The 27,104-nt window shown below is 45.0% G+C and overlaps 1 protein-coding gene and 1 long non-coding RNA gene across 15 annotated transcripts in view; one reads left to right on the forward strand and one right to left on the reverse strand.

Moving 5' to 3' along the window:
- Positions 1 to 27,104, forward strand: part of ankrd6a (ankyrin repeat domain 6a) — a 118,755-nt gene that overhangs the window by 82,349 nt on the left and 9,302 nt on the right. For all 13 annotated transcript variants that reach the window (XR_015089337.1, XM_086049759.1, XM_086049762.1 and 10 more), the window contains 3 exons: positions 10,144 to 10,254; positions 10,507 to 10,659; positions 24,900 to 25,013. Coding sequence is in view for 12 of the 13 variants with exons in the window: in XM_086049759.1 (XP_085905885.1) it covers positions 10,144 to 10,254; positions 10,507 to 10,659; positions 24,900 to 25,013 (378 nt within the window). In the remaining variant the exon portion in view is untranslated. The remainder of the gene's footprint in view (positions 1 to 10,143; positions 10,255 to 10,506; positions 10,660 to 24,899; positions 25,014 to 27,104) is intronic.
- The window catches only part of LOC147137966 (uncharacterized), a 41,115-nt gene continuing 14,972 nt past the window's right edge, over positions 962 to 27,104 (reverse strand). For both annotated transcript variants that reach the window (XR_015089340.1, XR_015089341.1), the window contains exon 4: positions 962 to 9,467. This is a non-coding gene — a long non-coding RNA (uncharacterized LOC147137966). The remainder of the gene's footprint in view (positions 9,468 to 27,104) is intronic.

Here is a 27,104-nt window from a genome sequence, read left to right on the forward strand (position 1 = left end):
TTGCATTTGTGGAATATAAGTTAAGACGAAAAATGCACTCGTTTTTAGCCATCTCTGGGGGGACGGCCATTTTGTCTTCTTTCGACGAAAATGACATCACAACAACAACGACCAATCACGGCTCAGATTCAGAAAGCAGGTCAGCCGATAAAGATCCATGCTTGCCTGATTGCTTGCCCACTGCCAGTCGCCGCCTGCCTCCTGAGAGTTGACACGAGTTTAGCGTCGGTGTTCGTGTGCGCATTCATGCTCTTGTCCGCTTCAGCCTGTGTAAGTGGAGAAGCAATCGCCACGGTATTTTTGATTTTGTGGAGGTGATCATGATGAGATCACGTTTTATGTCAAAAAATACAAATTATTGTGCACTTTTATACTTTCACAGGTTAAAGTGGACAAGAGTGTAATGTGCATTTGCATTTTGGTGGCGATCGGTCGCCGTTTTAGACAACAGAACTAACAAAGCGAGCAATATTACCACGCTTGGCTCCCTCCCGTGACGTAGACAGCTGAGACCAAAAAAAAAACAAACCCAGCACCAAAAATGGGCGGGTCAATTTTTCGTAAATCTAATCAGAAAAAAAAGCCCTTAATCACTACACAGTCTTTTGAGGGGGGCATTTTAGTACTAATGTCATTTTTACATGCAAACCTATGATATAAGTGCCAATGTTAAGCTCATCCAAGTGTCCCTTTAAATCAGTTATCCGTTATTTATGTTTAATCATGTGCAACAGTCCAAATTAAGTAACTCCAAAGCACCCCCCCCCCAGTTGATGCAAATGATTGAAGCACTGTTCTATACAATAAGTGAAAAAGTGATGATAAAAGAATAGAGTGGTTTTGTGTTTTGTCCTCTAGAGTTGCGAGTGGTAAATGCAGGAGAGTTGCTTGAAGGAAACTTCCCAGCCACCCCCCGCCCACTCAAACGCCGACCCCCATCCACAACATCACACTGCACCAATATGTGATTTTGCAAACAAAAACTTAATTTATCCCACAAGGGCACTTTAAAAACACGAGCAGCGTCTTTATAAAAGGACAGACAAAACATTAGGAAACATGTTGCACATGAAGTGAAAAATCTATAAATGTAATCTGGACGATTAACGTTGAAGTGAAATTGGGCGAATGGATGTGTCAGAGACATGATCTTGAATTCACAACCTCACCGTCCTGTATCGCTGAATTTTCTTCCCAAAATGTGCATACGGTTGGGGTAAAGCGTCCATACATGTGCACACCTTTTCCCCTTAATTTTTTTTGATAGGTCACATACTTTGCGCAGGAAGTTGCGTATGCATTTTTCAGGCCCGTTTTGTGCGTACGCAGCATTGATAAGTGAGACCCCTGGCCAATCCACTTTGGTACTGGCCAAGGTTCACCAGGCAGTCCTCTGGGAAATGACAATCAGACAAACTGCTGCTGGATGATCCGTCGCATGCTCCCAAAAATAAATTACAACCATTTCTGCTGAATAGTTTCGTCTTTAGGAAAACCGAACAAACTCCTAAACTTCTCATAGCCAAACACACATTTTCTCAACTCAACTCAACTGTATTTATAAAGCACTTTAAGACAACCACCGCTGTATACCAAGTGTTGTACATGGATCAAAAGTAAGTCATACAACAACAAACAATAAAACAAATTAATAATGAAGACAGTAAAAACCACAAAAACCGTAAAACCAAAACCAAGTCTTATTCTGAGTCAAAAGCCAAAGAATAAAAATGAGTTTTAAAAATGGGAAGCAAGAGGGCTTTCCTAACGTTGTTTGAACATGTTTGTTATGGACAATCCTTGACGAGCACAGAAGTCCAATAATAGAACACCACTCGGGTTCTGATCAAGGGGGTCGTTCCTCCCAATCACGCCCCTCCAGGTCTCATTATCATTGCCCATGTGAGCATTGAAGTCCCCCAGCAGAACGATGGAGTCCCCAGAAGAAGCGCTCTCCAGCACAAGAGCTCTAAAAAGTGTGGGTACTCTGAGCTGCTGTTTGGTGCATAGGCACAAACAACAGTCAGGATCTATCCCCCTACCCGAAGGCGGAGGGAGACTACCCTCTCATCACCGGGGTGAACCCCAAAGTACAGGCACCGAGTCACTGACCGGGTCAGTAAATATGCCCACACCTGCTGTGCGCCTCTCACCGTGGACAACTCCAGAGTGGAAGAGAGTCCAATCGCTCTCGAGAGTACTGGTACCAGAGTCCAGGCTGTGTGAGGAGGCAAGCCAGACTGTCAACAGGAACTTCCCTGCCTGAGAGATGATATTCCATGTCCCTAGAGCTAGTTTCTGTAGCCAGGTATTGAACCACCAAGGTCTCCGCCCACCTCACATAGCACCTGAACCCTTTGGCCCCTCCCACAGCTGGTGAGCCAATGGAAAGGGCAACCCACGTTGCCTCTTCGGGCAGAGTCCGGCCGGGTCCCATGGGTGCAGGCCACCAGGCGCTTGCCAAAAGGCCCACTTCCAGGCCTGGCTTCAGAGGATCACCCCGGTGACCCACGTCCGGGAAACCTAAGTCCATTTTTGGTATTCATCATAAGGGGTTTCATGAACGGTGCTTTGTCTGGTCCCTCATCTTGGACCTGTTTGCCATGAGTGACCCTACCAGGGGCATAACCCCCCGGACGACTTAGCTCCTAAGATCATTGGGACACACAAACTCCTCCATCACAGTAAAGGCCTAGATAGAACAAAACAGTTGGCCAACAGTGACACACGCTTACCCCCTGTGGGGTCCGGCCGGCTGTCGGCACGTCACGCTGGAAAAATACACCGATGCAACGACAGACAGCGACGCTGACCATTATTAGTAACTTCTGCATATGCATAAGATATAATACCCTTCTATACCATCGGCGGCGTAGTCACTATTTCTTATTGTTAGAAAAATCTAACCGGAAAGCTGTTGCCCGGGGGCGGATTATAAAAACGTAAACAATGCATTCAGCTATATTCTTCACTCACGATGAACTCCGACGCAAAGTAAACCCTCACGTCCTTTGACACGGTATTGTGAAAAACTTAAATTGTCAGCCCTCGCTCTTGTATTTGTAAGAAGATTAAGGCAGCGAAGTCGTGCTCAGTGTTTATCCGCATTTATCACTTCCCGTTGGTGCTCCGAGTGCTGATTTGCTAGCTAGAAGCCAATCAGAGTGACCAAATGTCACGACTGGTGACGGCGATTCAACATAAGTAAACGCCCCCCAGGCGCTTACAGACGAATTACGACACTACGACCGTGGCCACTACACCAATCAGATGGCGCATTCAGACGCCACGACGCTTCACGACCTCAGACGTCGGTTTGGTCTATCCAGGCCTTAATATGACTTCTCACGGATGATATGAATGTTATTTTTTGTATTTAAAAGCTCAAAAGAATAAGAACCGGTCATGCCTAAAATTTAACAATGTACTTCTTGTGGCCTCTGAATCAAGGATTTCATTACCCTATCAGTGAGGGTAATACCCTCCTCACTTTCCAAAGATTCACTCACTTTTGCAGTGATGCCCTCAACAGTTGCTTCTGATTCCGAGAAGCGTATCATCACTGTTCTTGATGTTGCCAGTTTGGATTAACCTACAGACAGGCACGTTAATTCATTTCTGGTTGAGTGGACGCTGGCATGATATGCTGCCTCTGCTCACTGGCCATTTGTACAACTTTCTTGTTTTTGTTTTATCGGATTTAAATACCTCAAAGACCCTTTTTACTGATTACTTTCCATCTTTGTGTTTGAGCAATCCCTCTTCCCCCGCTCAGTCATCGAAAACACAGTCGCTGATGTGTTTTCTGTTCGGGTGGTTAAGGTTATCTTACCTGCCGAAGGGTAACGTCTAAATGCCATGTGGACCCGCAAGTTGGTCTGTTTTATGTATCTGGCTGTTCCTGTTCTGTTACCAACCTGTGAAATCACTACTTCAATACACTGCCGCTGAACTCCGCTGGACTTTCCGGTACCTGCCCGAGAATGAGTCGTCACCGCAGGTGCTCTTCCATCACCCAGACATCGCTTGTCTACCCCGTAGGTGATACATTCACCATGGGTCTTGGCGGAATTTCCACCACAACTCCTCAATGATAATTAAATCCATCTGGTCCACCTCTGCCACCCTTCTAGTAAACCCCGAACAGACCACTGACCACAGTGTTTTAGCCAACCTGACTGGGTTGGCTAACACTGCTGTCAGGCACGACAATGCAATGGTCTGCTTCGGCTTACTTTCGCTCACTCATGAGCAAGGGCCACCTCATAAAGAAGCTCCTCACCGACCAAAAACTGGATTTGACCGAAACATGGCAGCACCCTAATGACTTTTCACATCTGAATTAATCCACCCTATCTGGCTTTGTTTACATCTCTCGTTCCTGTGTTAATGGCCGCGGAGGAGGTCTCGCAATAATTCACAGTGAGAAATGGAAAGCACTTCTGGTATGTGTGACTGCATTCAATTCATTTGAATGCTCTGCTTTGTTGCTGTCTGGCCCCATTCCCACCATTGAGTCCACTTGTTGTAAAGTAAAATTGTATTGTATTGTTGCCGTAATCTACCGACTGCCCAAATCACACTGTAACTTTTTTAATTACTTCTCCACTCGACTACCCCAGCTATTGACCCTTTCACCCAATGTGCTTCCACTAGGAGACTTTAATATTCACATTGAAAATAATATTCTGGCCCTCACCAGAGACTTTCTATCATCCCTGGATATTTTTGTTTTTGTCAATTTGCTGATTTTCCAACACATTCCAAATGTCATAAATTGAGTCTTATCTTCTGTTTTGGTCTCACCCCTCAATTTTTTTTTCTGATGAACTCAATGCAACAGACCACTTCCTCCTCACATTCAACATTGCCCTCTGCTTGTCTGCCATCAAGTCCCGCCGCACAATCTCATTCTGTAAAATAAAGCACGTAGATATTGAAACACTGTGCTCTAACTTTGACAAAATCATAAAGCTCTGTACAAAGATTCCATTGCTCAAACCAAAACAACTTGTTTCTTGTCTCATCTCTTCAAATGCTGGCAATACCAAATAATTTTTTCATTCTTTAACAATATCTACCAGCCACCCAACTTTCTACCCCCACACCACACATGTACTCAACTAAGACCTCCATAATGCACTTTTTTATTGATAAAATTAAAAAGTATCCACCAACCACTGCACGTAAATCCACTCTCTCTTCCCAAACCTGAACCCATACCCACCTGCCAGTCCCTCTCCACTTTTGCACTTCCCATTTCTTCTGAACTCACAGAACTCATCCACAAATCCATGCACTCAACCTGCCTGCCCGATTCACTCTTTACAACCTGGTCAAATCCTGACTTTTCTCACATCTCTGCCATTATTAACTCTTTTCTCTCCACCGGCATTGTACCATCATTATTAAAAACTGCAGCTGTCATTCCTATTATGAGGAAACCCAGGTCAGACCCCAACAACTACAATAACCTCCGCCCTAACTCCAAACTACCATTCATCTCAAAAGCCCAAGAAAAAGTAGTCACCGCTAAACTACATTTCCATCCAACCAACAATTACCTTTACGAGCCTTTTCAGTCTGGTTTCCGTCCCCTCCACATCACTGAAACAGCTCTACTAAAAAACACCTCTGATCTCCTCACTGCAGCTGACTCTGGTTCACTTTCCATCCTCATCCTCCTTGACTTGAGTGCGTCTTTGGCACCATCTCACATAACCTCCTCCTCAATAGACTCTTCTAGTGGCATCACTCATACCGCTCTAGACTGCTTCCATTAATTCCTCAAAGACCTCACTCAGTTTATCCAGCTAAAGTCCTTTTCATCATGTCCCCCAGTCACTTAAGGTGTGACCCAAGACTCTGTCTTGGGTACCCTACTATTCATTATTTACCTCCTCCCCCTTGGCACCATTTCCCAAAAATTTACTATCTTCTTTCATTGCTTTGCGGATGACATTCAGCGCTATTTCCGGCGCAAACCAAGCATTTCTCTCTCTCCCTCCTCTCTATCAGAAATCAACTCCTGCTACACCTATAATTTCATGAAGCTGAACAGCAGCAAAACAGAAGTTCTTCATTTTAATACAAAATCTACTGTATATTATCAAAAATCAATACTATCAAAAGTTGGCAGTTTTCCCATTTGACAAATGCACAGCCAGTAAGAAGCAAGACAAAAACTATTTGTTTACTTTCAGCATAGACTCCAGAATAGTGGATGATGGTGTTGTGATGACGTGGTGCATGAGCCCAATAACGACAGATGAGGACACTGCGGTAGACTCGCATATTGCACAATAACTAAGCGTCAAGAAAAATGTATGTTGCTTAATATGTCAGAGAACTGCAATCACTAATCAGCAAAACATACTATATGTGAACAGTTCTACTTATGCCCACATCAACCTGAAATAACCATGAAACCATAAAATCTGCAATATCGGGGTGATCATTCTAATATTTTCAGAGGTTGATGTGTGCATAAGTAGAGATGTCAACAGAAATTTTGGAGATGATTGATCACAGTTTTCGGACATCAGGCAATTTTTAGGTTTCGTACATTACTCGTTTACACTGTCACTGGCACAATCAAAGTACGGGAAGTAAGGACCGACATATTACATTGGGGTCTGCAAATAAAGAGCCTTTTGAATCTGTTTCATAAAGGATGATGTCTATGTACTGTAAATATTGTCAATGATAATACCAGCAGTTGTCGTACGGGCCGCCATTCAAGATGATTGACTGGGAGTGGCAGTGCTGGGCAAATAGAGTACAGTACCATCAAATATATGCAGCAAAGTGAGTACTATCTATAGGTTTCCCTTTATGTCTGAGGTCTGGGTACAGGTCTGGTTGTTCCCAGTTCTCTACAATGTTTTGTCTATTCGTTTGTGTAAATCTGCTGTAGTCCTATTTGTTTATGTTTTACAAGTCATATCAAGTATCGTGAATAAGGCACCGATCATACAGGGAGAAAATAGCCCATGTTAGGAGTTCCAGTACTCCACAATCCCGGAGCACCCACCACAAGACTCCCTTGTTGGACACGGTTAAACTCTTTCTCGAGGCACATGTGGACTGGTTAGGATAACTCCCATGCACAGTCTAGGAACCTGCAGAGGGTTTATATCACCTTCTGTTCCTACTGTATCAAAGCATTGTTCAACCCATCCTCCTGTACTGCTCCACATATTTCTTTACCATGCTCTCTGTCACCAACCGCACCAAACTCACACCCATCACAAACACAGCAGCTAAAATCATCGGCCTACCCACACCCAACCTCTCAGACTTAAACAACAGGTCCATCATCCGAATGGCGAACTCAATAGTACAGGACACTATTCACCCACTACACCAATATATCATTCCCCTACCCTCAGGGCGTAGATACAGGTCCATAAAATTTAGGAGGGCTCGCCTGGAGAAAAGCCTGATCACTACTGCCATTTCCGCCCTAAACAGTAGACTACGCTGACCAGGCTACAATGTAGTGGCAGCGTTGGGATAATAACTGTTGTGTGTCATGTTTTGTTTTTGTTTGCTGTATTGTCTGTGATGTGTGGCGTTTGTTGTGTCTTTGTGTGCAGTCTGTGGAGGCGAATTTCCCCTCGGGGACCAATAAATAAATCTAATCTAATAAATCTGGTCCGCTGTCCCACAGCCAGAAACAAAACCACACTGTTCTTCCTGAAGCTGATGGTCAACTTCCGATTAACGCTCCTCTATTGAACATCTGCATAGACCTTACCAGGGTGGCACATCCTTTGGTCCCCTTTCTTAAAAAGGGAAACCACTACCCTGTCTGCCAATCCAGAATCATAGATGTCCACAGGCGTTGCAGAGGCAAACAAGGCAGCCTCACAACATCCAGAGCTTTTTAGCAATTCCGTGTGGATCTGAGCCACCCCTGGGGCCCTGCTACAAGAAGCTTTTTAACCACAATAGACTAGTATGCACACACCATTTCCGCCTTCGGGGTATGGTGATGTGCTAATGTTCAGTTATTAGGCTAGCGATAATGACGGCATCAAACTTAAACATATATTCGCTGTCTTGCTAAAATTATGCCAGTTTACCATAAACGACATGTATTACCTTTCTAAATACTCCAGTGTTCAAGGTGTTGGCAGAGCAGCTGTATGGCTCATTGGGTATCACCCCTGACTTCGGGCAATCCCAGTCAGGGTGAATGGTAGCATCCAGTTGGGTCCCTCGGCATGACTGTTTACGCCATTTGCCAGCCACTGTCATAGGTTGTTTGCATCAAGAAGGTATCCGGTGAAAAAATTGTGCCAAGCACATCGTGCGAGTAACTCGCCGTGGCGACCCCCGACTAAAATAGGGAGTAAGCCAAAAGTCAAACAACATCCAACTGTCAGCAGAGCGATTAAAGCATCTATATCTGACTTAATGGGTCATTAGCAGTTTTACAGTGTGTGCAGGTCTGTGTGTACAAAAGACTTGCACTGCTTTTTTGAGATTCTCAATTCAAATTTGTTTATGGATCACAAAATCAACCAAAACTGTAGCCACGTTTTGTACAGAAATAGTGAATAGATAAAAATAGGATAGAAAGCCTATCTTGCCATTGTATGGTGCAGATGCAGAAAACTGGAGGTTATGATAACAAAAACGCAACCAATAATAATAATAATAATAATGACAAGCATAATACAGTACTACTTGTGCTAGCTGCAGGATCTGTATAAATGTTCCCACGGCTTGAGAGTTTCACCCCTGTGACCAGAGCTTCGGGAAGGTAGCAGCCAATCACGGCGCCTTGCTTGGCAGTGAGCCAAGCGGGCAGAAAGGGAGAGAATGACACAGAGTTGCTGTTTGGTGGATAACAGTATATCATAACAGTCAGGATCCACCCCCCCAACCCTAATTAGCTCCCCCCCAAAAAATAAAAGGGAGGCTACACTCTGGAGTGAATCCCAAAGTACAAGCAACAAGTCAGGTGGCAATTTGTATGACAACAACTGTTCGGCACTTGTCACCAGGGGGCAACTACAGAGTTGAAAAAGTCCAACCCCTCCCAAGGATTGGTTATGGAACCCAAGATGTGCACTTGACCGGGGGTCCCGGACACCAGATGAGAGGTCGCTGGCGGGGCAAGACCGGTGGCCATCCTGTAGGCCAGACGAGCAGATTCAGGTGCGCCCATTCTGGAGGTGATGGCGGCCGCAGGACACGAAGTGGCAAAACAGGCTTAGGTGCCATCCGCAGGGCTTGTGCCGGCGCAGCAGGAACAGGCTCGGGAGTTGGCCACAGGGTTCGCGCCGCCGGAACAGGAACAGGCTTGGGAGGCGGCCACAGGGTTCGCACCACCAGAACAGGAACAGGCGGCTGCAGGGCTCACGCCGGCGGAATAGGAACAGGCTCGGGTGGCAGCCACAGGGCTTGAACCACCGGAACAGGACGGTAGATGGTAGGAGCGAGCTGATTGACAAACACTGGGATGAGAAGCACAGATGGACCCAATTACTTAACGAGACAGACAAAGACAAAGTAACACAAGGAAAAACATGAGACGAAAGTCAAATACCAAACTCAAAGACAAACCATGCCAATTATTCATTTTGCTTGAATGTTCTACTCTCAACATACAGTATGAATCGGGGGAAATTCAAAAGGGGCCGCGCCACCACAGTTTCTCCCCTGTGCTATGACACTAAATCAACCTTTCTTTTTTTCAGTTTCAATAGTGACATGTTTACAGACCGAGCGTCGGAGTGAGGCGCCGCTGCGGCTCATTCAGGCTTCTTCCCCTTCTCTTCCAGCTCTGGGGGGAAACATTCAGATTGAAAACGCTCAGCCTCTCCAGCTCTGCAATTCCCTTAATTTCACTTGCAGGAAGAAGAGCTCTGAAGCTTCTTCCTTATTCTTTCTTTCTACTGTTCGTAAATAGGTATAGCACTGCACAATGTCACAGCGCCTCCTCCCTTCCCAGGCGTTGTGTAAAACAAGGATGTGTACGTGTGGCGAACATCTGTGTTTTTTCTTTTTGGCAATCTTCGGCTGGACCAACATGCTTGGCGGGCCTGATCTGGCCCCCGGGCTGCCAGTTGAATAGCACTGTTTTAGTTTGTTTTTTAATCCACTTCTTTTTTTCACCTTTTTTTATTGCAGGATTTTCACTTAAAAAAGGATCCAATCACTAGAGACAATTTATTGACTCACTATGGAAATTGTTTCCAGCTTTATACTTTGTACCGTGACACAGATGGAAACATTCAACAGGTTAGTTTTTTTTTGTTTTTTTTTTTAAACAGGAGGTACTGTTTAGGAGTACAGATATTACCTATGCCCCACCACCCCCCAAAAAAAGATAAAGACAAATCTAAAGTGCTTTGAGCAATTCTTGATACATCAACTGCCTTAATGTAAAACAATGTAATGGTATATCTGCTGATGACATATGCTGTGTAAGGAAAACTTTGCTGATTAATGTACAGTTTGTGGCTTATTTTAACTATGAACCATTCTCTCCAGGCACCAGCAAATGGCTGCCATTGCAGGCCCAAGATTAAAAAGATAGAAGAGAAACTGAAGGGCACACAAGAGGAGCTGAGACTGCACATCCTGAACATGCACGAACAGGTTGACAGCAGGCTGCGCAAGATGGACCGCGAGAGCAAACACCAGGTCTGCTTTTATTAATTCATACATAAATAGCTACTACAAACCCATTTCCAATGATGTTGGATGTTGTGTTAAACAATAATAAAAACAGAATACAGTGATTTGCAAATCATGTTCAACCTCTATTTAATTGAATATATGATAAAGACAAGATATTTAAAGTTCAAAGTGATTAACTTTATTGTTTTTATCAAATAATAATTAAGTTTGAATTTTGTGGCTGCAACATGATCCCAAAAGCTAGGACAGGGTCATATTTACCACTGCGTTACATCACCTTTTCCTTTAAGAACATTCAAAAAACGTTGTATGTATTTTTTTTTTCATCACAAAAAGTTTTATGTACTGTAATGACAACTTGTCTTTAACTTGAATACTTAATGTGTCATAGGCTGTTGCTGCTGAGTGTTTAAAGATTTCAGTGTTTACAAAATTAAGAGATCTTTATTGTTAGTGTATTTTTTATTCTGGTGTAATTTCTTAGAATGTCACCCAAGCGGTTCGCTTTTATTTTATTTTTCAAAAAACAAAATGTACCATTTACTTGTCATTTGTACCGAAAATATACCGAACCGAAGTTTCCAAAAAAACGAATTTCGGTATATACATATATATTAGGGTAGATCACATTTCAGTTCGGTTTCTGTATGTGTGTGTACATACATTGACATGTAGGCCTGCACAGAATATATTTCATGATAAAAAAATTTGGGTTGACGTCCATTTTAAATGATCACTAAATTTTGTGTAATTTCTGTAGTGGCCAGGCAATCCAGAAGCACGTTGCTGAAACCACTTTCATGTCAGGCATGGGTTATCTCCCATCCCACCCAAAACTTGAGGAGCTGTCAAGATGCTCTTGGAACACTGAAAGTAAAAAAAACAAAAAACAAAAAAAAAAAACACTGATGAGCTTCATAAGCGCATGCTATAGTAAAAAGTAGTTATCATAAAATACATTATAGTCTATTTACACCACTCATATTTCCTATAATACAATACAGTTCATCTTTATTTATATAGTGCACAATTAACTCTTTGTACTGAAAAAATAAAATTGAGTAAATTCAAGACCATTTTTTCAATGTAGTAGTTACACAGTACTGCAAATTTTCCCACTATGCAAATTATCATTAATTCATACTAATAATAGCAAGTGCTCTTCTGTAATAGAAATAATGTCGGACAATAATGCAGGATGACTACAGATGCCCCTCTTTTGGCATTTACCCCCTAAAATTCTAAAAAGTGATTTTTTATTTTTTCAATTTTAGGATAATTGGTTTGGATAATGGATGGGATCATGTTATTCTTGGATAATGTATCTTGCTGACAAACTTCTGTTCCACACCAAAAAACCATTACGGTATCAATAATCTACTCAAAATAAGAGGAAATGTGAGTATGTACTTCAGGGCTGTAGAATTTTCAACTTGCTCCCCTGAAACTCCAGGTGATGGGCCACTGTGCTTCTAGTTAAAAAAAGTTAGGCTGCGGAACAGAATGGTGTTGTCCACTTTAGCTTTCTTCTTACCATGTTAAATTCTAATGTTAATTTCACGTCAAGTGCTTACTCATTGCAGTCACTGGCGCTATTTGACACTTACAGCAAGTACTTTGAAGTGCTGTGATTACACCGGGTTTACTACTTTGTGTACATTTAGCCTTCTGCATAACTCGAATAAATATTATGAAGTCAATGCGCACACACACCGTAACTACTACCGAGTGCATAATCCTTTGTGTACCTAGAACCGCCCCCCAGCTCCTGCTTCCAAGTGTACGAGTACAAATTGCCAGTCTGCACAAGTACAAATCTGTTTTAGCGAGATATTTGGTGCAAAAGTCACGTGTTCGTACAGCAACAGCAAAACCACTCGTGACTCCTAGTGGCGACTTCTTCAACTACAAGTTGCCATTCATACAGGTACAAATCAGTATTTCCCCACAAGTAAACATTCAATTTTGCTTCAAGTACAAAATTAATTTCCACAACTACAAATCATTTTTCGTACCAAGGAGTATTTTATTTTTTCTACATGTACAAGTTAACATTTCTACAGCTACATTTTTTTTGTTTTTACAAATACCATTTTTTTTTGTGCAGATACAAATTATTTCACACATCTTCACGTTGTTTTCTCTAAGGATACAAATTTATTTTCCTTGTTACAACTACACATTTCCTTACTTTTGCACCAAATTTACCTCCATAAGGATCCCATATGTGGATGAAGGTGCAGCATTACTACGCAGAGAATTAAATGGGAGATCAGACCGAGCAGTGATGTTTTAGCATTTCCAGAAAATAATCTTTTTGAGCGCTACCATTTCATGTGACAGTCCATCATCTACATACACTACATAAGTTTGTTGAATATTTACTCAATTTTATTTCTTTAACGTGGTTGCACGTAATCATCTGAATCCAGATACATCTTGTAAGTAGACTATACATCTACTGTACTTAAAAAATGTATATGGTTCCAGATTATTTTATTTTGTGCAACCACCTGACAAAATATAATTTAGTGAATTCAACCATCATTTATTTCAGTGTACCCCCATGAGATTATGCTTAACTGTTTGAACGATGTTTTTAAATATCATTAGCTGTTAAGTGCACTTCCTCCTCGCGAGATTGCACCTAAATGACAAAAATTAATAGGCGGAAGCAAGCACTTTTCCTCTGTTAAATTATTATGATTGCAAAGGACTTAAAACCTCCTCATACATTGATCCAAACAGCACTGATCCACCACGCCCTTCCCTTGTTCCCATGGTGACTCGGCCAATCTGGGCTCCATTCATGCTGTCTTTTCATGGTTGCAGTGCATGCATTTAGCTCCGGGTGAAGTTACTTTGAGTTGAGCAATCTGAAATCAGCTGCTCTGGACCCGGAAAATCAGAGTGTCCTAGCTCAGCGTAGGTCAACCCAGAATTCAGAATTAGACTCAGTGTTTGATGAACCTCCTTCCTGAAATGGACCCCCGATGTCCTCTGGCAGGCTATTCCATAGCTGTGGACCAAAATGACTGAATGCAGCGTCACCTTGTGTTTTGGTTCTCACCCTAGGTATAATAAAAATTTCGGTGCCAGCAGCTGCAGTTGGGGAGGAGGATCTTGTTTTGAGGATGAGGAAGCCTTTATTAGCTTCTTTTGCATTCATACATATGTTTTTTTTTTGTTTGTTTTTTTACATGAGAGTACAACATTTAAGTATTTTCTTGCACGAGTGTGTATCGTCAATGATTAAGTTTAAATGACAGTTAGCATCGATATAAGAAGCATGCAATTGTCCATCAAGTTGGTCCTGTTGGTGACAGAGTTCAGAGATCCTGCCGTGGTTGTTGTTTTCTGTCATCAGTCTGGACTCTTCTTGATGTCTTGTCTTTGCTGTTGTTGCTGTCTCGCCCTCGTCAGGGTCAGATGCGGCCAGCAGTTCAGGTATGAAGCTGCCTTTGGATGGCGGTTGCGCCAATACTCCTCGGTTGATGGGTAAGTGTGGTATGGTGTGGTAGGTGCAGTAAGGTGCGTTGTTTGGAGTGTGATTGGGACCTATGATGTTGGAGGTCAAAGGCATGTTGATTGCCAGTTGTTCTGGAGCTGTTCCTACGTATAGTTCCATAGTGATGAGTACTTGCGCTGTGGTTTTGATGAGGTTGTTGCTGGAGTCGAACAGCGACATCATTTTTATGAACCAGTTCGGTATGGGTGACATCCACTGTTGTTCCATGAGTCCCGGCCTGATTATGGGGTATTTGTTCCAGTTCCTGCCTGTGGCTGAAGGGTTGGTGTCCGTCTGAGACACCCATCTGTCCAGGTGACTGGCAGTGTTACGTTGGCCCATTTCATTGAATCCAAGGAGAAATTAAAATATGATAGTTTAGTCATTAATATACTATGATTTACAGTGTCAAATGATTTACTGTGTCAAATGCTTTACGCAAGTCAAGAAACACTTCTCCTCTCACACCACCTGCATCTAATTTTGATTTCATTTTTTCCAATAGATAGCAGATGGCTGTCTCCGTATAATGTTTTTTTCTGAAGCCAAACTGCATTTCATTTAGAGAATATGGACTGTTATTCAAATGCCTAATGAGTTGTTCAGCCATTAATTTTTCAACTATTTTGGAGATTACAGGGAGAATACTTATTGGTCTATAGTTAGTTATTATTGTTTAAAAATAGGAGTAATGACTGCAGACTCCCAGGAAACAGGGAAGGTACCTTCATTTATCGATTGATTAATAATACTAGTAATTGGAGCAATAAGAGGTTGTTTTAAGAGTTTTTACTGACACAGTATCCATATGAAATGCATCTCTAGCTCTGGAATTCTTTAGACCACATATGATTCTGTCAACGTCTCGATGTGTCACTTCGTCCGGATTGAAAACTGCAACAGTGGTGTTTACAGTCCTATTTCTTTGTGTTGGGTAAGAATATTTATGAGTCCGACTCTTTACAGAATCTATGAAGTGTGTGTCTAGGGCTGTTGCAATCTCATTTGAATATTGGGTCATATTTTCCTTTAGCTGAACTTCCTTAAAGTGTCTATTTACAGCATTCTGTCCTATTAATTCCTCTATGTTTGTACATATCTCTTTAGCATTGCCTCTTGCATTACTTATGGCATCAATGAAGAACTTTGCATTCATAAGTTCTTTAGTGACTTTATTTCGAAGGGAATATTTGCCAATCATGTGTTGTTTTTGTCTTTAGGGCTATTTGCAGTGCATGATTCCGCTGTTTCATTAGTGACCAAATTTCACAATTTAGCCAAGGAAGATAATCACCCAGCTAGCTGTGGTGGTAATCCAGCTAGCAGTGGTGGTATCCCAGCTAGTAGTGGTGGTGGTGGTAGCCTAGTTAGCAGTGGTAATGGCCCAACTAGCAACGGTGATGGCAAAGCTAGTAGTGATGGTAGCCCAGCTAGCAGTGGGGGAGGCCCAGCTGACCTGGCTTTGTAGGGGGGTATCCATAGCAGTGGAGGAGGCCCAGCCAGTGGTGGTTGAAGCCCATCTTGGCATGGTGACAGGGCCCTCTGTAGTAGTAGCCCAGTGTAAGAATAATGATGCATATCATGATTCATGTGTTAGATTTTTCATTATTAGGCTTGTAAGCTTTATTAGCTTGTGGGTTTACTTTAGCTTTTTCCATATGTAGGCCCAACTTGCTTGGTGTGCTTTGCTTCCATATATGTATGATAAGGCCCCCCCCCCCCCCCCCCCACACACACACTACTTTCCGTGATAAAACACTCTTTAAAGTGTGACTGTGTAAACTGTGTGAATGGATAAAAACAGGATTGTAAGTGAAAACATTGTGTGGACGCAATAGGCAAGAATACTCCGCCACTTGTGGTAGAAACTTCAGTATCAGTTGCTCTGCAGTTGCTATGGTCCTTTTATGCTTTGTCCTTTATGACGTCATATAGGCTTGAAGTCTTACGTTTAAATCTTTGAGTTACACTGACACATTGTCAGTACATCAAACCTTCTTGGAGTGAGGATGCACTCTCTTCTTGTCCTGATCTCTGTTGTTACTTTGTATTTTTCTTGATAAAGACTTTTTACTCTTCAACTTCCGTGTCATATCTACGAATGGGTCCAAATCCCGATCCACACATGACAGAATGTACCCAGCAGACTCAGACACAATCCCTCAAGCTAAAGACATCACCACCTGCACCTAAACATCCCTCCACCTCCACTCAGGTAGTGATTGTCTCACCGGGTGCTGCTTTGCCTTTTCACTGGGAACCTCTCGTGTCGCTCCTTCACGATGGGTCGATCAAGCCGTCGCAAGTCACGGTCTGCCTTCAACCGCCCTCAGCCTGCTGACCACCCCCAAACCCTTTGAGTAAACTCTGTCTTTTCTTCCATGTCTCTCTCAACTTTGCCACCTACTTGTCCTAATTTTGTACAGTTCCCTTCTAGTTTAAGCCAATGTTTTGTTTTTAGTCTCTGATTTTTCTGACTGTGAAGATGGCCATGATTTGGTTAATCTCCTTTCTGATTTTGATTCTAACATTGATTTTGGGCTTCCTGCTTTTTCAAGCCCTCCTCAGTTTTTGTACGATGATGATCCCTTAGTTTCCGATTCAGATTTTGACACTGATTTTGGTCTTCCGGGTCCCTTCCCAAGTCACTATTCAAGCCCTTGTCAATTTTTGTCACGTTTTTTCTGATGATGATTCCTTAGTGTCCACTCCAGAACACTTTCCATCAGACCCTAGCTTTTGCGCCCGGTTGTCCATTTACACGGGACACCCGCGGGGTGGCCAACGTAGACGTCGGAGTACAGGTTCTGGTTCCTCCTGTAAGTCCGCTTTTTCCACGTTGTGTCATTCCGAACCTGTACCCCTAGTGTCCACCACTGAACTCTTCCCTTCAGACCCTACTTTGGGTGCCCGGTTGGCCATTCAAACAGGACCCCCGCGGGGTGGCCAACGTAGGCGTCCAAGTAGAGTTTCTGGTTCCTCCTCAGCTTTGTCCAAGTCACATAATTACGAACCTTTACCAAGCCACTACACTCCCCACCTTTTTCGACACCTCATTTACTGCGTATTTCTTCACCTAGTCCCGTTCATCCCGTTTCTTGTAGTTTACATTCCTCACTATCTGTACTCCCAATCCCTCGTGTCTCGCGTGCGTCCCAACCTCTATGGTGGGAGGCTGATGAGGCAGGGCCCCTTCCCGGCACCTCAGCAAATGCAGGCCACGTCGCGATGCCTCAGCAGTGCCAGAACCCCTTTCCATGCCTTCTTCCCGGCACCTCGGCAACTACAGGCTCTCATGCCGGCTCCTCTGCAGTCCCAATCCCTCTTCCCGGCACCTCGGTAGCTACAGGCTCCCATTACTTACTTTGTATTTTTCTTGATAAAGACTTTTTACTCTTCAACTTCCGTGTCATATCTGCGAATGGATCCAAATCCCAATCCACACATGACAATATGACTTTGCTGGCCATCTTAAAAAAGAAAATAATAATAATAATATTAATTATATATATATATATATATATATATATATATATATATATATATAATTAATATTATTATTATTATTTATTATTATTATTATATATATACCCCCCGTGAGCCGTCACCTTATCGTGGTGGAGGGGTTTGCGCGCCCCAATGATCCTAGGAGCTACGTTGTCTGGGGCTTTATGCCCCTGGTAGGGTCACCCATGGCAAACAGGTCCTAGGTGAGGGACCAGACTAAGCACGGCTCAAAATGACCCCTTATGATGAGAAAAATTAACGGACCACGTTTTCCCTCGCCCGGACGCAGGTCACCGGGGCCCCCTTCTGGAGCCAGGCCTGGAGGTGGGGCTCGACGGCGAGCGCCTGGTGGCCGGGCCTGCACCCATGGGGCCCGGCCGGGCTCAGCCCGAAAAGGATACGTGGGTCCCCCTTCCCATGGGCTCACCACTGGTGGGAGGGGCCAAAGGGGTCGGGTGCCGTGTGAGCTGGGCGGCGGCGGAAGACGGGGACCTTGGCGGTCCGATCCCCGGCAGCAAAAACTAGCTCTTGGGACATGGAATGTCACCTCTCTGGCAGGGAAGGAGCCTGAGCTGGTGTGTGAGGCTGAGAGGTTCCGATTAGATATAGTCGGGCTCACCTCCACGCACAGCTTGGGTTCTGGTCCCAGTCCTCTCGAGAGGGGTTGGACACTCTTCCACTCTGGAGTTGCCCAGGGTGAGAGGCGCCGAGCAGGTGTGGGCATACTTATTGCCCCCCGGCTTGGCGCCTGTACATTGGGGTTTACCCCGGTGGACGAGAGGGTAGCCTCCCTCCGCCTGAGGGTGGGGGGACGGGTCCTGACTGTTGTTTGTGCTTATGCACCAAACGGCAGCGCAGAGTACCCACCCTTTTTGGAGTCCTTGGAGGGTGTGCTGGAGGGCGCTCCACCTGGGCACTCCATCGTTCTGCTGGGGGACTTCAATGCTCACGTGGGCAATGACAGTGAGACCGGGAGAGGTGTGATTGGGAGGAACGGCCCCCCCGATCTGAACCCGAGTGGTGTTCGGTTACTGGACTTCTGTAACCCGGGTGTGGGAGGAGTTCGGGGAGGCCATGGAAAATGACTTCCGGACGGCTTCGAGGAAATTCTGGTCCACCATCCGGCGTCTCAGGAGGGGGAAGCAGTGCACCATTAACACTGTTTATAGTGGAGATGGGGTGCTGCTGACCTCAACTCGGGACGTTGTGGGTCGGTGGGGAGAGTACTTCGAAGACCTCCTCAATTCCACCGACACGCCTTCCACTGAGGAAGCAGAGCCTGGAGACTCTGAGGTGGGCTCTCCTATCTCTGGGGTTGAAGTCACCGAGGTAGTCAAAAAGCTCCTCGGTGGCAAAGCCCCGGGGGTGGATGAGATCCGCCCGGAGTTCATAAAGGCTCTGGATGTTGAGGGGCTGTCATGGTTGACACGTCTCTTCAACATCGCGTGGACATCGGGGACAGTGCCTCTGGATTGGCAGACCGGGGTGGTGGTCCCCCTTTTTAAGAAGGGGGACCGGAGGGTGTGCTCCAATTACAGAGGGATCACACTCCTCAGCCTCCCCGGCAAGGTCTATTCAGGGGTGCTGGAGAGGAGGGTCCGTCGGAAGGTCGAATCCCGGATTCAGGAGGAGCAATGTGGTTTTCGTCCTGGCCGTGGAACAGTGGACCAGCTCTACACCCTCAGCAGGGTCCTCGAGGGTGCATGGGAGTTTGCCCAACCGGTCTACATGTGTTTTGTGGACTTGGAGAAGGCGTTCGACCGTGTCCCTCGGGGAGTTCTGTGGGGGGTGCTTCGGGAGTACGGGCTACCGAGCCCCCTGATAAGGGCTGTCCGGTCCCTGTACCACCGATGCCAGAGTTTGGTCCGAATTGCCGGCAGTAAGTCGGATTCGTTTCCTGTGGGGGTTGGACTCCGCCAAGGCTGCCCTTTGTCACCGATTCTGTTCATAACCTTTATGGACAGAATTTCTAGGCGCAGCCGAGGTGTCGAGGGGGTCCGGTTTGGTGGCCTCAGTATTGCATCTCTGCTTTTTGCAGATGATGTAGTACTGTTGGCTTCTTCAAGCCGCGATCTCCAACTCTCGCTGGAGCGGTTCGCAGCCGAGTGTGAAACGGTCGGAATGAAGGTCAGCACCTCCAAATCTGAGACCATGGTCCTCAGTCGGAAAAGGGTGGCGTGCCCTCTCCAGGTCGGGGATGAGATTCTGCCCCAAGTGGAGGAGTTCAAGTATCTTGGGGTCTTGTTCACGAGTGAGGGTAAGATGGAACGGGAGATCGACAGGCGGATCGGTGCAGCGTCTGCTGTGATGCGGACCCTGTATCGGTCTGTCGTGGTGAAGAAGGAGCTTAGCCGAAAGGCGAAGCTCTCAATTTACCGGTCGATCTACGTTCCTACTCTCACCTATGGTCATGAGCTGTGGGTCATGACCGAAAGAACAAGATCTCGGATACAAGCGGCCGAAATGGGTTTCCTTCGCAGGGTGTCCGGGCTCTCCCTTAGAGATAGGGTGAGAAGTTCGGCCATCCGGGAGGGACTCAGAGTCGAGCCGCTGCTCCTCCGCGTCGAGAGGAGCCAGTTGAGGTGGCTCGGGCATCTGATTAGGATGCCTCCTGGACGCCTCCCTAGTGAGGTGTTCCGGGCATGTCCCACCGGCAGGAGACCCCGAGGACGACCCAGAACACGCTGGAGAGACTATGTCTCCCGGCTTGCCTGGGAACGCCTTGGGATCCTTCCGGAAGAGCTGGAGGATGTTGCTGGGGAGAGGGAAGTCTGGGCTTCCCTGCTGAAGCTGCTGCCTCCGCGACCCGACTTCGGATAAGCGGGAGATAATGGATGGATGGATATATATATATATATATATATATATATATATATATATATATATATATATATATATATATATATATATATATATATAAAATAACAATAATAATAATGATAATAAACCTGCAGGATTAAATAAATCTAACACATGAATCATGATATACATTATTATTCTTACACCCAGCTAGCCCTGGTTGTAGCCTAGGTGGCTGTAGTGGTGACCAAATTAGCTGCGTTTGTGTCTCATCAAAACAATCCGTGCAAAGGAACTGGGGCCCAGGATTTAGTTCAACATCGAAAGCCAGAAGCAATATCATCAAGAGATGAATAATTCCCATAAGGGAACAAGTAGAAACTGATTGTTTGTCTTTACCTGTTGGTGGCCTAGCGTGGCAATAGTCCAGTACACTTTCATACAGAGCATGTTGGCTCCATTTGGTTTGAGACGGGGTCAAATCAACCCTTATTTTCGGACAAGTCAGACTCAGAAGAAGATATAAAGTTACAAAGACAATAAACAGACCTGTTGAAGGCAAAATCCAATGTCCTTTTTATATTTACATGACTTTTCGTGCAAACCCACAACATCTGCCAGTCTTTGTGTCTGCCCCTTGGCGGCCATTTTGCTCTGTTCATAGTTTGCTGTGAATCCGTTTACATTTTATGTGTTGCGTGTGTGTGGTTGTGCGGTATACGCCGTGTTTGTAGATGGATAACATAAACCTGGCGCCGTTTGTGTGCCCCTCACTGTACCAGAATTGGTAGTATGAAACATCCGCGGGCTCTTCCCACTCTGTCTCGTAGTTGTTGTCTGTGTAGCACAGCGCATAGATGGTGTTGTTGAACATGGTGATGGTCGTGTTACCCTGAATGGCGGTTTGCTCTGTTATCGACATCGATAGGTCTTGCCAGCTGGTTGTGAATGTCCAGGATTTGCTGCAAACGTTCTTGCAATATGCTCGCAGCTGATGCTTCTGCCGCACCTCTAATAAAAGCAGCGGCGTCTTGTTTCGCTGAGACGAATTTCCACAGCGGTCTGTTAGTGGTCACTAGGATGGGTGTCCTGGCCAACCTGATAGGATCTCTGACTTGTGCTGAACTTCTGTCGGCGTGCTCTCGAATATCAGTTTGCACATGTCTATGTTGACTGCGGTGATGAGAGGTTCCTCCCATGCCACGATATCTTTTCCACAGCACCCTGAGAAGCTGAAGGTGTTTTTGTTGTGCGCTTCTGCGTAGTTGTACAGTTTCAGCAGAGGCCTGATGAACAATGTTTTTCCTTGCTTGGCCCATGCAGCACCAGCGTGTTTTTTTTCGGGTGCAGCTGCAAGGTCCACATCTTGAAGCTTTCGTCGAACTCGTCCGTGTCAATGTTCTGGAACCTCAAGTACCGGTGGATGCATGCTGGAGTCGGCGTGCCACTCCGTAGGTTCTGCAGCAGGTTCAGTTTCTTGTGAGTCGTCAGGTAGTACAGCCTGCAGTTGTGTATGACTGCCTGCAGGTTGGATTTGTGCAGATGATTTTCTATGATCTCCGGAGCTCTCTCCAGCATCTCCTGTAAGGTCAACGCGTTGTAGTTGTTCATGATGTGCATGATGTCCTTGGTCATCGGGTTTTTTATGTTCTCCTCCGACTGCCAGCACACCAACGGGCTGTAGGTCGTGATGGTCGACGCCTCCAACAGCAGCTCGCTGTCCATGCAGACATGCGCTGTTTGGAGATGTATCGGAGAAGAGCAGGCAACGATCTCACTTACTGGCTTTTGAAGCACCCAGCATTGTGGAAGCACTGATTGAAGGTACGTTTTATATTGTCCAACCGTTTGGAAGTCGACATGAGCATGTGGTAGTGGAGCACGTTGCCTTCTGACTTCGCTCTGACTCGCTTGATACGAGCCATAGTTGCGAATTGTCTTCAAGCCATTCGAAAAGGGTACTCACGCTTTGGATGGTGGTCACGATGGTGTTGAAGGTGTGTATCATCACCTGCATTTTCAATTTCATGTACTCGTTGTAGTTGGCTTGCCTGCACGCCGCTTTGAAGTCCTCCTATACGTCATCCGAGCAGTAGACGGTCTGGAGCATTACTGTGTGCTCTCTCCAGTCTTGTTCTGGTCCTCGTAGAGCTGAAAGGCTTCGTTCTCCTCCTTCCCCTTCAGCAGGATCGTTGACGTGGGCGACGATTGCATCGCTCCCGTCTGGTCTTTGTGGTCCCTGCCGCTGTTGTTCAGGTCTTGGAAGTATCTCTCGAAATCTGGGACCCTGTCGTAATTTTCCAGTTTCCTGAGCTCCAGCAGCTCCTACAGGTCCATGGAAGTCTCCGGGAACCTGGTCAGCATCACCATCCGGTTCAGGGTCCCCAGGCGGCCCTTCACCGCCGTTTTCAGTCTGAACCTCGTGCAGTGGAAGATCAGTCTCTCTTGAGTCAGCAGAAATTGCAAGCTGTGGTATTTGGCCAGCAAAAGTTTCTTTTCGTTGGTAAGTATCCTCTTTCGACGTATTGGATCCTTCTCCGGCGTCTCGATCAGGATCTTGCTCTCGCTCATACTCACTTTGCTGTTGCTGTTGTTGGCCTGCTTGCTCGCCTTCCTGCTGTTCTTCTGTCCTTGGTCTTTTTGGTGTGAGCTTCTTCTGTATGGCAAAATGTCTCTTCTGTGCCTTGCGTCTGTCCATCTAGTTGTGAGAAAACTGGAGAGTTGTTTTTGTGCTCTCTTCTTTTTATACTCTTGGTAGCCCCGCCCTGCTGCACATCTGTAAGCTATTGAGCCTGCTTATATAAGTCTTTATATAATTTGTTTTTGTCTGTGGTTTTAGTAAGGTACTCCTCCTTCATTCCCAACCTCAACCTCACTTAACCTTGCCAGCCCTGTCACGTGGCACAGTACGCGTTGACAATGGCTGCATAGCGGTTGTACTTGTTTATAACAGGCAGAAGAGGGCTGCCAATCAGGTAGGAGCAGGTGGAAATCTCCAGCACACACACAGATTAACGGCCACGAAATATGGTGGGCCGTAACAGAAGTTATTATCTGAATGATGCTTTGCCCTTGATTCACTTTGGTGGCCAGGAGGAATTTATTTGGCAGACAATAGCCATTTTTTAATGGGTTTTCAACCACAACACCCTCCCGATGGTGGTGAGGCAATAGTTGCTATTTCACTTCTCATCCCCTCTCCTAGCTTCCAGTTTAACGCCTCGATCCTGCTTCGGAACCACTGCCTCCCCCATCATCCTGCCTCCCCCTGCAGTCACTTAGCAGGTCTTACTATATTTATGTTTGTGTATGTGTGTGTGAGTGAGTGACTGCCTAACATCCAATGGGAGGTCATTCTAAAGGGAAGGACCAGCAGCCGAAAAGGCGCGATCCCCTCTGAGACTCTGCTTGGTCCTCTGCACTTCGAGCAGTGCCTGGTCCGCAGACCTGAGGCTGCGGGAAGGTGCATAAGAGTGGAGGAGCTCGGAGAGGTACGCCGGGACGAGGCCATTTTATGATTTATAGACAAATAGGAGAATCTTAAATCGAACCCTGAAATGCACTGGGAAGCAGTGAAGGGAGGCCAGAATTGGTGTTATGTGCTCCATCTTCCGAACTCCAGTTAGTAGGCGGGCAGCAGTATTTTGGACCAACTGGAGACGTTTAAGAGAGGACTGGCTGACTCCAAAATAAAGTGCATTACAGTAATCTAGCTGAGATGTAACAAAGGCATGGATGACTGTTTCTAAATGCTGATGGGAAAGGAGGAGGGGCTTTACCTTAGCCAGCTGTCTAAGGTGAAAGAAGCTGGACCTTACAACAACGCTGATTTGCTGGTCCAATTTAAGATCACTGTCCATTTTAAAACCCGAGTTTAAGACTGTTGGCTTTAGATATGAAGCCAAGGGGCCCAGGTCAACAAGGTGGGATGTAAACGAGCCACTGGGACCGAACACCATAACTTCTGTTTTGTTTTCGTTGAAATTTAGGAAATTCGTTGACATCCAGTCTTTGATGTCCTCTAGGCAGTACAAAAGAGGTCTTATCGAGAATGCGTCTTTTTTGCTCAGCAGGATATAGATTTGACAGTCGTAACCATTTGAATCCTATGTAATAAAGAAGCATATAATAACCAGTAAGGGTCGCTGGTGTAGTGGTACACTCGCCTGAGTTGTGTGCGGTCAGCGTGGGATCGGTTCCCACTCAGTGACTGTGTCTGTGTGTGTGCCCTGCGACTGACTGGTGACCAGTTCAGGGTGTAGTCCGCCTTTCACCCATAGTCAGCTGGGATAGGCTTCAGCACCTACCCGCGACCATGTACAGGATAAGCGGTGTGGAAGATCACATGGAAGAAGATAATAACCAGTAAAGTTAAGGATGACTTATATATTTCAAAAGACCAAAAAATGTTTTTATGATTTTGTTATAGATGAAAGTGTTGGATATGCTAAATCAAGAAAGGGCAGCATCAGAGAGGAACAACATGATGCACAGGATTGAGCAGGTGATTGCACAAGGCAAAGAGGAAACCCTCATTGCTCAGGTACAGAGTATACTAAGTATTGTTAAAGTACATTTACACAGCCCAATCTATCACTTAGACGCACAAACAACCCAACGTGTTTGTGATTATGCATATTAGCATTTTATGGCAATCCTCACATACCATGCATTATCCCCACAAGCAGCACGTTTGATTGTTAGTGCATTGAGAAAGTGATTTATGCTCTAATGTACAAATTACTCTTATTATTTTATTATTTATTGATGTAAAGTAAGTTAAGACCAATAAATACAATTTAAAGGTGAAGTCAACCCAAACATATTTTTTTCAAGAATAGGTTCTATGCAAACCCACAAGTTGCAAAAGGGCATTCTGATAAATATTGCATTTGTGGAATAAGAGTTAATCCACACGTTTTTAGCAATCTCTGCGGGCGGCCATTTTGTGACTTCTGTCAACTTAAAATGACATCACAACTAGTGTTGTTCCGATACCGATACTGGTATCGGGTCGTTTCCCGATACCGCATTAAAACGCTGGTATTGGATAGGGTGGTACTAACAAATAAAACGCCGATGCCGGTTATTGATACTGGTATCATCATTTGAACGCAGCGCGCATATTTGAGAGCCGCATGCTGAAGGAAAATACGAGGAGAAGCCTTATCCATTATTGGCGTTATTGGTCATCGGTCTACTTATGTCTAGTTTGGTGAAAAAGGTCACTTTAAGGACATAAATCGACACATTGGAGGCAGTTGCTTGGGGGGACTTTGATGCTATCAAGACCTGCAATTATTTTGGGGGCATGGCGGCTGGATCTTTGTCTCCAAGTATGTTGCTTTTGTTTGACACAGTGCATCGATCACTAGTTTAATGGTGTAAAACGTCTTTCATGAAATGGTTTGTGTCCAGATAAACTCGTCTCTACGACCCGTCGAAGCTTTTCGAGCTCGCCCTAGCTTGCTAACTGCTAAGAAAGAGACGAGTTTGTTTACAACACATCGCTCAGCAAAATGTTCTATAATGTTCCATCAACATATATCAAATGTGTATACCTATATAATTAACAGATTAATGCTGAACAGCAGTGCGAACTAAATCTTGAATGAAAAGAAAACAATAACTGATAGTCATCAGATCATAACCTTGTATGTTGTGATGGTGTTAAGTGGTCACGTTGAAGATTTGACAGCCATTGTGCGCATCCGCTTTCAAACAACTTGGCTTTTGCCTCCGGTTAATTTGAATCAGGGCGGCACGGTGGTCGACTGGTTAGCACGTCCGCCTCACAGTTCAGAGGTTGTGGGTTCGATCCCGGCTCCGGCCTCCCTGTGTGGAGTTTGCATGTTCTTGCCTGCGTGGGTTTTCTCCGGGTACTCCGGTTTCCTACCACATTCCCAAAACATGCATGGTAAGTTGATTGGACTCTCTAAATTGCCCCTAAGTGTGATTGTGAGTGCGGATGTTTGTCTCTGTGTGCCCTGCGATTGGCTAGCAACCAATTCAGGGTGTCCCCCGCCTACTGCCCGAAGACAGCTGGGATAGGCTCCAGCACGCCCCGCGACCCTTGTGAGGATAAGCAGTATCAATAATGGATGGATAATTTGAATCACTGCCGGTATCACAAAATAAAATCTCTAGTTGACCGATTAGAGCAACCATAAACAGCACAGGGGTTAACCATTTTTAGAAACACATAACGGACTTCTGTTATCTCACTCACTTGAAAGCCTGCCCTCTGGCAGCATACAAATGTGACGTCACTCATTGGGGTTAGAATCACTGAATATATTTTAGAAGTACAAATCCTGCACCTTGCTTTATTACAAATGTACATTCATGTGAATACAGTATGTATCCCATGTCTCACTCTCACAAGCACGAAGAGCTATGAAAATAGGCTGATTATATACCATATATACAACATATGTATTTGGTGTGTATATGTTACTACAGATACTTTGCAAGTGATGATTTAAATATGAATAATTTTACATCCAAGTGAGTGTGCAATTATTTAGAATTACAAAAAAAAAAGCGCTTATTTTAAATTTTTTTCAAACGGCGAGGCATCGGTATCGGCCGATACTGCACAGCCAGGTAGCGGAATCAGTATCGGGGCCAAAAA

Source organism: Filicampus tigris, chromosome 13 (assembly GCF_054856515.1).
Source record: "Filicampus tigris isolate MCC_2025a chromosome 13, RoL_Ftig_1.0, whole genome shotgun sequence".
Lineage (NCBI taxonomy): Eukaryota > Metazoa > Chordata > Actinopteri > Syngnathiformes > Syngnathidae > Filicampus > Filicampus tigris.